The sequence below is a fragment of the Argopecten irradians genome, chromosome 4, assembly GCF_041381155.1.
Source record: "Argopecten irradians isolate NY chromosome 4, Ai_NY, whole genome shotgun sequence".
NCBI lineage: Eukaryota > Metazoa > Mollusca > Bivalvia > Pectinida > Pectinidae > Argopecten > Argopecten irradians.
Window position 1 is genome coordinate 7,121,747 of NC_091137.1, and position 11,431 is coordinate 7,133,177.

At 32.2% G+C, this 11,431-nt stretch overlaps 1 protein-coding gene across 2 annotated transcripts in view; it reads right to left on the minus strand.

Moving 5' to 3' along the window:
• The window catches only part of LOC138320474 (uncharacterized), a 46,780-nt gene extending 38,496 nt beyond the window's left edge, over positions 1-8,284 (minus strand). The window contains exons 1-2 of one of the 2 annotated variants that reach the window (XM_069263436.1): positions 8,114-8,284; positions 5,679-7,524 (exon numbers count right to left, since the gene is read on the minus strand). In XM_069263436.1, the coding sequence (XP_069119537.1) occupies positions 5,679-6,153 (475 nt within the window). In that variant the 5' untranslated portion in view covers positions 6,154-7,524; positions 8,114-8,284. Of the gene's footprint in view, positions 1-5,678; positions 7,560-8,113 lie in introns of those variants that run through there. The other variant, XM_069263437.1, reaches the window with a different exon arrangement.
• Positions 8,285-11,431: the final 3,147 nt, after the last annotated feature.

Consider the following 11,431-nt stretch of genomic DNA (forward strand, 5'->3'; position numbering starts at 1 on the left):
GAACCCTATTAGGAACGCCATTTAGTCATACATTTCAACCTCTGCACGAACGTGGTGTGTGGATATGATATAGAAATAGTCCTCATTAGCCTCGTGTCAAATTGGAAATATATAAGTTTTAAACAGAAATCCTTGATTTCGTCCTAAAATATCTGTTGAATTTACGTTGGACATGTTTGACGACTAAGGTTTCCTGTTTATTATCTATTATTATTTAATAATAATGTCTTGGTGTATTAACGATAGCAATATATGAGAATAGGTTTATCGTTTAAGATTTAAACCTGAAATATAAAATTGGAAGACTTACAAACTGGTTTGTCTAGAAAAAGAACAGCTCCAGCTTTGTGAGAAGAATTTTCCATGCTGTGTTACAACATTTTATTGATATTGTCCTGTAAATTGTGTTTAGTTTTACTTGTTGAATACAAATATGTTTTATATGATCTGATAGTTCCATAACTACTGCTATTTTCAGTTGTGATAAAGTTTATTCAAATTTGATATTAATAACTTTCAACTGCATGTGGTTATACTCATAGAACTGTAATAATGAATAAGGTTATATTGATCATGTGTTGTTTTTATTTACAGTTTTAATGAAGAGCTTACGACTTTTATATGGCCACATTTTTGTGGCGTTTTAAATGAGTACAGATAGAACAAAAGTGTAAGGGTGGGCGGTGTATACAAACAATTGTCCCATATCTAACATTGAGTCATACATACCACACACAGTTCAAATATCGTATTTAACGGAATCAGATTCCGGATTCAATGTCCAGAGGAATTTAACTCGCACACAAAATAAATATTCAAGATTCAACTAGTCAAAGTCAAAATTAGGAATTTGAAAATATATATTTCATAAAATGTACATACAATTTCAACAAGCCAGATACCAGTACGTAATTAGAATTTGGTAAAACATTTATAATTACGTTGGAATATGTTTATTTATTTGAAATTAGATAAGTAACGTTAAATATATAAACCTAATCTTTAATTACAAAACAGGTTTTATTTTAGTGAATACCACATCACCAACTAAATACTAAAACAAGCACTGTTGTCTCATTCAGTTTACTTAGATTTATCTTTCATCAATAAATGAAAAAAAACCTTAACTAGTCGATAAACGTGGTAAGAATTGGAGTACTACGTTCAACTCATTAGGAACATCAAACAATAAGGTATATGTATAAGTACAAAGTGTAATTGTATCCCCAGACTGTGCCGAGTACCTCTTCTAACATTGAATTATCAGGTCTATCACGATTACGAATAATATTGATTTCAATTAACGGTATATATATACACGTTCCTGTCTTTTATTTACCACCGGCGACCCATTAGCCTTTCTTCCCAGATTGATTTATCACAAGTTAATTGATTGTATAATTTATATACTGTATGGTTATCTACTTTAAAACATCTCCAGCAATGTGAAGAGTCCGCGGGGGTAATAGCCAACGTAGGATAACAATATCTTCTCTGCCAGAAGTTCGTAAAATACATGTACCTATATCTTATATACCAAAGAGCCTGGAAGTAAAGACCAGGAAAGATTTTTATTCTAAATGTCATAGAATCAGTATTTCGAATCTTAAAAATATTTATAAAACGTCAATAAAACTCCGAATGTCGACAGTATTTTATTTCATAAACAAAGATCCTATCGATATGATTGGCGGTCATTATAGTCCTATAGCACACCTACGATATGTTTTTGAGATGTTATAATGACCTGAATACCGGCGGAATTCTCATTCCACCAACATCAGAAATGTTCAGCACAGTATTGTCTGGAGACCAACCGTTACGAACTAATTAACACACAGACAAAATTAGAGAGAGAGCGCTGGCAATGTTAATTACCTAAATTGATTTATATTTCATTTGGCCTAATTGCACGTTAAATCTTCACAAAATTGACAAGATATTAGAGTATATTAAGTTAGTGATTAAAAAAGATAAGATAAAAGTTTAGGTATGGCATGTTATAAGATCAGAACTATTCATAATTTTGTAAAACTGGGAACATTACGAGTCAGTGCATATGCCAATCAGCATTGACTGGTTCTGCATTGTCTGTGTTATATAAGCGAACGGCTAAAGTGAATAGAATTACGCTGACCCGACGTACCCATGCCCTATGGTGATTAAATCCTGTTAAGGGGTGGAATGGCTATGGACAGAGAGTCATCGGTACTAGTACTATACACGCTATAGTAGGTCACAACAGCAATAATACATTTATAATGTATTCTATTTTGTTTGTTATTCATTCTTTCTTAGACGATATCATAATAACAAATTTAAGTCATAGATAGTGCCTCTGTATCAATGGTCTTATGAATGAGAATGTCTCTCGTTTAGTATCAATTGCTTACAATGGTTTTGTGTTTTGTATAAACATTTTAGATCAATATTGAAAATAATGAAATTCACAGAGATATATTAATATTTGTTTTTTTTCTTTCAAATCAGTTTAATATTTTTCAACTTATTATCCGTTTTGTTTTTTATGTTTTATAGCTTTCATTATCAGTGAGTTAGTTTTGTACATGAATGAAGAGTAATGATAGCAGCTTGTGAATCAATCTTGGTAACCTTATGATGTATATGAAAAATTCAATGATTTGTAAAAACATCGATTTTTATTTTAGTATTACAACTGTATATATAATGTTTTCTTTCCGTCATGATGTTTATTTCTGCTCCAAATGTATTAACAAGAATAAGTATTTTATAATTCTCAATTATCAAATATAAAATTAAATGCAATACATTATCTAGAATCAATTATAATTTTTTTCAGTATCTTTATTCAGTGTTTGTTCTTTAAAGATGCTCAACCGCTGACAAATGGTATTTTTAACTATCAAAAACAGGATCAGACGATTTGGAATTTTTCTTCAGTTACAAAAGTTACTTACTTTCCACCATTACCACGATTGGAAAGTTTGAGCTTCTAATTTTACTTCAAGATGAAAATATTAGAAATAATTAATTGCATCCCGAAAAAATTATATGGCACTATGTTCTATATAGAATGAAGTTCTGACTGCGCATGCACAAAAAGCAAAATAAATTATTTCATATTAATTTTTGTGTTAATTAGACATATATATATACACGATTAAACACCAATTGTTGTTCAAATAATGAGTATCGTTTATGGTTTGCTGGCGGTGGAGCATCTTTAACGATTTTTTAAAAGTTGCTTTTTTAATCAAAACTTTCATTTCAGCTAGTCAGGAGTCCTTCCTAACATCCATGAAGTGACCTAGATGGAAAAATGGTTTTATAGATTCAGTGTTATGTTTTCAACGCGTAAACTATCTTTTTTCAAAATTTATACCATTCTTTAAACTAACAAATATTATCTAATAATAATGAAAGTCAGATAATCAATAAGCTGTCTTTTTATATGTGAAGCAAAATCATTTTAAAAAATCAGTCGTTCTTATGGTTGCCTACTTATTTCTTCCCTGTGTTTATTGTGTGTTATCTGTATGATATCTACATGTAAAAGCAATCTTCTGTAGAGGTCTAGTTAAAACATTAAAGGAATATAAACTTTTATTATAATGTGTACCTGTGTTAAATTTTAGTTACTCAAAGTGTTATTTTATTACATTTTTAATGTTTCAAATATATCAAATAGAAGGGTCCTAGCTTAGGACCCTTTTACATCACAAAGTCTGTCACAAGATAAAAACTTAACTTTTTCAGTTACAACACATTTCCTCGTTTATTGTATACTATTCATTCTCCAAGCGTGTTCATACAAGATATAAATTAGTGTTATGATTTATATTTGGGAGACAAGTTTTAGCTTTTTTCACATGAGATACAACAAAAACATCAGCTGCAGTTTGGGTGTGGTATGGATTTTTTTGTTTAACTGCTTATTTGATATATCCTCGTTTACATTGGTAAGTAATTCCTGCGGGACAAATGTTATAACTTCCTTTAACTCAGTAATTATATTAATTGTCGACTTTTACACATTACGCCAGTTGAAATGTGACTTGTATGCAGTACGTAAAACGATAGCCTTGTAACGTTTTTTTAACTCCGAGATCAGGGCAACACGAAATGAATGCCAAGTCGAATAGTTCATAATTAATATGCATTTTTAAAACCAAACGGATGAGTAAATTGTAGTAATGCAGCACAAACATTTGGCAATAATCCTGAACCTCTTAATGTACAACCGGTGTTCACGTTAACACGTGGATATATTGTGTTTGTGAAAGTTTGAAATAAATATATAAGGATTACTTCTGGGAAATATGTTTGGAAATAAACTAAAATGTAAAGGATTAGTTTATGAATGAAAATAATGTCATGGATAAAAGCAACGATATCCAGAAAACGACTGTAATCTAAAATCGACGGTAATCGAATTAGAAACGAAGTAATGTTGGTTTCATTTTGTCGGTGGCATATTTTCTGACGTTTTAAGTATAAAATGCAGTTTATGTTATTTTCTAATTAATTTCATTACAGCAAATCTGAATGTCTCCTTGATCAATAATTACTTGGAATGGAGTGGTTTGTAATAGTTACACCAGCTGGTAAATATAGTTTGTTTAACCCCCTCCCCTCACTCTTATGTGTCCTGCTGTTCTCCTACAACACGATTAAGCACGTGCTATGAACGGGGGACTTGTTAAACATATATTTATAACTTACGATTTACTAGAAAACTAAATTAAACTTTCATTTCATATAAACTACCTTGCAATTCGCTGAAAAATGATGTGTTTTTACTCAAGGAAGCTCTGTGATTTAAACGATATCAAAATCTCCTGCTACATGCATGTCTCGTATTTGATAGAATGTTACATCATTTCAGACTGATAATATTACCAAGTAATTATGCTCCTATTCGCTTGTCGTCAGCCCCATATGCATTCAATTAATTAACTAATTAGAGAAAATCAAAGTTAAGTCTTTTGGTCTTTAATATTTACATCGTTACACAGCCCGCATACCAAGTAACTTAATTATACAAATGGTATTTTGACTAGCTATCATGATATCGCACAGATAGCAAATGTAAAAAGCGAAGATTTTATCTCTGCACCGAACATCAGATAGGGCTGGAGTCACATTATTTAAAAACACAAATATTTACAGGGAACATACTTGAAAACTGAAATCGAAGAACTTAAAAACAAATAAAAAACGATAACTTCGCTGACTAGCTATTTCTAGTTTCTGTTCCAACGCGGTCTGATTTAGAGCTGAGACGATTTATTTAAAACTGGTTGTTTAAAATCTGGACTATATCATTTGAGTAACAGTTAAAAAAAATCTGTTTATCTTTGCAATGTTTATTTATTTTTAGATTATTAGTATCAGACTTGTGTGAAACAGTGTATGTAAATGTGTATAATAACTGCTTTAACAACATTCCAAAAATGATTTCCGGAAATTTTAAGATTTTTGGGCCGGCTATTTTTAATCCTATCAAGTTACAGAATGTAATCTTAAAGTTATGTATATATTTCTCATATAGAACTGTTTGATGTCAAAATGTACATGGTGTATGGAAATCCTTTGGGTTATCTTTAAGAGATAATTTAATGGTAACGATATAATGTTTAAACTAACCATCTGACCAGCACGTGCGCACGTGAGAAATGTGAAAGTAATTTACTTACCTAGTTGTTGAATGACTTCATCCTCGTTTTCCTCCGTGAAATCAACAGCAGCACCGAAAATATCATCATATTGAGCAGATAGACGGCCTTTATAAACAGTTAAAAAGAATATATAGCTTTCTTCCTCATCAATATCAGCATAGCACATTTTCTTATCCCCGAAATTACTGATGTTATATATATTGCCCATGCTTCCATTTGTTGTTACTTCTCCGATGTTATCCACACCCTTGTATATTTGAAGTATTTTCACTTGAGCACTATAGGTATGGGCGTCCGTCCGGATGTCCTTGTACGTCCTCATTACAAATCCGGACGCAACTGCATCTGCCATTTCTGTTCTCTCATAAACAGACAGGGGTGTCCATCCGTTTAGTAAAAGGATACATGAATCTGCACACGGTAGAATTATCACAGTTAATATCAGGTGGTATACAACGTAAGGAAACACTCTATATTGTGTTATAAACTTCATATCAGATCTGGGACGAAGCCACGGACTTTTCAGCCCTTCTCACGTTCTTTATTAACAAATTTAATTCTATCGTCACTTTAATGTCATCTCTGCTCAAATAAATATGAGAAAGTTTCTACATAGTCTAGCTCAACTAAAAGTTTTGCCATTTACGTTTTCGGATCGCTTTAAGAAAGACTGCTTCATTGATGTAGCATTGATCAGTACATCCACAGCGATCTTTTCGTTTCTCCTGTCTGTAAGAAGGATGTCCATTTGTTGCTTTTCATGACACTGGTACACAATAGGCAGTTAGTTGAGTATTATTATTCCAAAAGAGAACAAAATAAACAAATACCGATATTTGTTGTATGTTTTGTTTTCAACTCCACAATCTCACACTGAGGACTTCGGAACATTTCTTCACGTTAGATTTGCATTTTAAGATTTTCGTTAACAAATAACAGAAAACAATATAATCCAAATATGAGGTAGTAAAATAGAAAAATATGTCACAGGCAATAATGACCTCGAGAATGGTAGTAATTCAGTCCATCTCCATCGAATATTTTATGTGACATGGTATAAAAATGAGCTATGGTCTCCCCGGACACTTCCAATGATGTGATCTGTGATGTGTTTCCACTGTTACATTTTCTGTTGATTTCACCTTCTGTCAAAGCATCAACCGATACCATTAATTTAGGTAAATGGTGATATAGGACAAAAATCGCCAAGTTTTGAAATCTCCATAGGCTAGTCTAGGTTTTCCTTGTTTCATTTGATAAGAAGATAGTTGATAACTCCAGCGATTATCCTTGTTTCATTTGACAAGACGATAGTTGATAACTCCAGGGACTTAAGTTTTTAAGAACTAACATCACAGCTGAGAGAAATCTGTATCATTATAACACTGTTAAATTAACTGATACGTGTTTTAGCATAATGAACTAAAATATAATATCTTTATCAAGCTCCAAACACTATTGTAGCTTAATTCCAATTCTATCTGCCGTTTTTCCAGCTCATGAACGTTTAATGTTCGCTATTAGAATCATTCTTATTTAAGTATCAAAATATTCTTTAAAGTACGTCACTAGTTTATGTCGAGTGCACATTCTGTAGTGTTGTTAAAACCATAGCGTCCACTTGTTAAGTACGTCACTGCAATGTACATCTCGGTAGGTAATACACGTGCATTCATTAGCACTGTCAATCCCACAAACCTCACTCTCGTATGCCATTCGGGTATGTGTCAGTCTTCTCATACTGTCAAATAATGGCCATTCCCAACACTTTACACACGCCCTCTCTCGTGACGGATACACCCGAGCGGATACGCTAGCTTTTGGCTGTTACTTGACTGGGTCAACTCCCATGTGTAAGACGGTCCTGCCGGTAAAAGAGCAAATTATTATTGACACAAGAATGCACATGGCTATACAACAACAATGGAATCGTTTATATATTCATACGTACGACCTTTTTATTACCTCAGCTACCCCAGTGTACACAGAGAGCTCGGAAATAGGATTTATATAAACACACGATGAAAGTATGAGAGTACGAACCGACTAGGACTGTCTGGATATGCATGTTTTATTTAAAAATATCATCTTTGAGGGAAAAAAATGATAATTATGAAATATGATAAAAAGAGAGACATGTTGTGATGACATCTACAAGAATGAATTAAAACATAATCATGCAGGTTATATCTGCCGATCGGAAATGAGGAACATAATTCAAAGTTTAGTGTACGCGGTGTTTGTCCGATGACACATGCGTTTGGGATTTAAGCGGTCATGTAAATGTTGACTAGGACTTTAAAAATAACCAGATTAAGTAAAATATTAAATATCATCCCAACAATGAAAAATATGTACAAGCGTACGTGGATGTATGCAAGTACAACAATATAGCATCTGTGATTCTATTTTTATTTGTATCTTTGTTAAATCCTTTAAGTTATAAGCCGAACCTGAGAGAAGACATGCTGACAGACACCACATGTGGTGGAGGAATGACGTTCATTTCCGGAACACCTCTGGTTTTTATATCTTCTCCCCTTTGTGTCATGGTAGTTCCGGTCCTGATGCCATGTCAGAAAGTGGCATTTCACGTTCATTAGGCTATGACAATCAATGTTTAGAAGCATATATCATCGAAACATTACATTTGTCTTAATAAAATTTGCAGGTTATTGTAAAAGTTTCATCCTCTTAAGCAATATATCGATTAAATCAATAAGAAAACATATTTTGATATTAGATAATAATGTTTCTAAGATAATATACAAGAAGCATTGGACACAGCAGATGTGTCGAAAATACCTCGTAAAATATAGTGTTAGAGAGGAACAAAGCTGTATTGTTAGTTTCGTATCTTTATAATAACATCATACATGGTCACCCGCCGCTATTTAACGTTTTGTGGTCTGAAAATAAATTATACATCCAGAATTGTAGCATGATAGAACAATGTGCAATTATGATTTATTGTACGATAGTTATAACCAAATCGGTTTGTAAAGCTCTGTGAAGTTGATCATACATAGGTTGGTCTTAGACGTCTAGGCCAACTATAATGATTGATTTTTAGCCGGGTGATTACGCTATTGACATCAAATCATTTGTGATGTACGAAGAATGTGGGCCATATTTCATATCAAAATACAACAGGCAAAAAATGAAAAATGTAGATTTGTCATTTCAACAATCATGTTATGCTTTATGAATCAACATGTACACTATTTAACGATATGGGAATTCTCATCTACATTTGGACTGTTACGTACGTTGGCTATCAATTTATCAACGACCTAAAATTATCAGATTGAACTATCGGTTCTAATTTTAAAACAGGTCTTTAATTCGATAAAATCAGTTCACCCTTGTATCACGTTAAAAGACAACCTATGACTTTAATTGAAATACGTCCAAGTTTTTTTTCGATTTTTTATATTCATGCTTTAATTTTAACTATAAACATTATTATGCACCTGTGATATTGCTCAGCAAAATTGTCATGATACATCACTATACATATTTTTCACAATTGATTGAATTACTTCTATTGTTGCACATGCACATAATTGGCTCAAGTGTTCGTTTCTGATTAAGAGTTTATTACTGATAAAGATTTTCACACTTAAGCCTATGATGATGTGGCAATTTTAAATATCGACATGCATTTCGGCAATCAATCAATTAGCATATTAATTATGTCACTATTTAATTAACCAAGATGTTCCTCATTCATTTACGTATGTTGTTTATATTCCATTAAAGGCCCACATTACGTGTAATAATAACGGTTATTAGTAACTTTTACGACAAAATTAGCGATCTCGTCCTACATGACAATTCTAAAAATGAAAATCCGTTCCTGAAAGGTAGGAGGCTTTTAACCATTGTGTATAATCACTATGGTTTCCGTATCTTATGAAATTAAATCTCGATTTGATTATTAAAATAACATTAAAAAAAACCCGATGCATGTCATCAAAATCCCTCAACAATGGGACGTTAAACTTTCGATTAAGATATTTTCAGACTTGAAAATGTTGAGGACAAAATTAGTGGCAATCCATATAATTGATCATGATCATAATAATTTTTCAGCTTTTTGCCTATGGTTTAAAGATGGTGTAAAACATCATCTTTGTTTGATTAATGAAAAACAATCCTCATTTCATCACTATGTTTATAAATCAATTAACATCAGCTTTGAATATATATATCTAGAGCAAGCTCTGGACCGAAAATATTATATATATATATATAAATTATTTCAAACGGACATTGAAAAACACTCCAGAACATGAGCTTGGTAATTTGACAATTAGATAAGAAGGTTAAATTGTGAGTTACAGAACAATCTGTTGTAAAGAACTAGCTTACGGGTCAAACATCATATTCAAATAGTATCGAATGGTAAACGTCATCTGAGAATGATACTGGAAGAAAAAATAAACTGTATCATAGACATACTCGTGGGTAGTTTCTTTCGTGGTTTAAACTTTCAAATCATTTCTTGGGTTAAAGTATTCGTGGTTGATTAATGAAATAATGATGACGATAATAAATAAATCTTTGTTTTGATAAAAGTGGTTCTAAACCAAACACGAAACCACCAAATGGTTGTTAAACTTTATCTTATGCAGAAATCCATATAACTCATATAATGATAACTATATTGCATACCAAAATGTATGTAGCCAACAAAATGGAACATAAATCATACGAGATTGCAACAACGACACACATCAAACAATTCAATTAATGGAAACTACACGTTGATGTCTAGGTACTATACAAATGAAGGTTGATTAGGGTGAAGTCTGGTTGGTAAAAGTATTACATAATCTGTGTCATTTGTACAAACAGTTATGAATTATGATAACTAAAAAAGGCTAAAAGATTAATAAAATATTTATCTTCGTTACCAGTTAATAAGTAATGAGGGTCCTTGTTACCTTTGACCTCTATCGTATAAACTTTGACAGCAATCATAATATGGTCTATATCTACACCAACTATTTTAACACACGTAAATAATGTATGGATTAACTAAACAATAAGATTTGGAAATTTTAACCACGAAAATTCTTGATTATAACATATATTTAGTCTAAATTCACACTTCAAAGTATAAGTTGTTTCTCCTGCAGTGGTTTTCGCCCACAGCCAGCTCAGGAGTCGACAGTCACAATAAGAGTTAATCCCAGTCCTGGTCTGCCTGTCTGCTATCTGCTGTGTGTGTATTGTCAATCGGTTATAGCATAACGGCTACTTAGGGAGACACTTAGTAAGTGGGATAAGCCCTCTCTCGTCGTATTAACGTCCACAAGTGCCGAATAGCATTGGTGGAGAAACTTTTACATTGGCATTGTGAACTTCAATATAAATAAAAGCAAATCAACCTTTTGGAATTAATTATTATTCTATCAAAAATTCATTTGTATTGAGGAATTTGTTTTATCCTCCTTATTTATGATACTTGTGTTTTATGACTGAGCACTGGTTGATATAATATCGCGTGTTTGTGTTGTGGTCTGTCCCTTTAACAGGTCTATGTTAATGAGAGGGTCTGTGGTGTGGTGTACTATATTATGTACTATATTACGGTGTATGTTTTATTAGCTTGATCACAATATAAAGTAGTTTCCTTACCTTTTTACAGGACACCTAATACTTCTTCGAATTAAGTACAGCTAAAAGTGTTCATTTTGATTTTCATATTCAGGTCTTACAATTGCTTACATTTCCATGCATGAATTCCACGTCCAGTGATATTC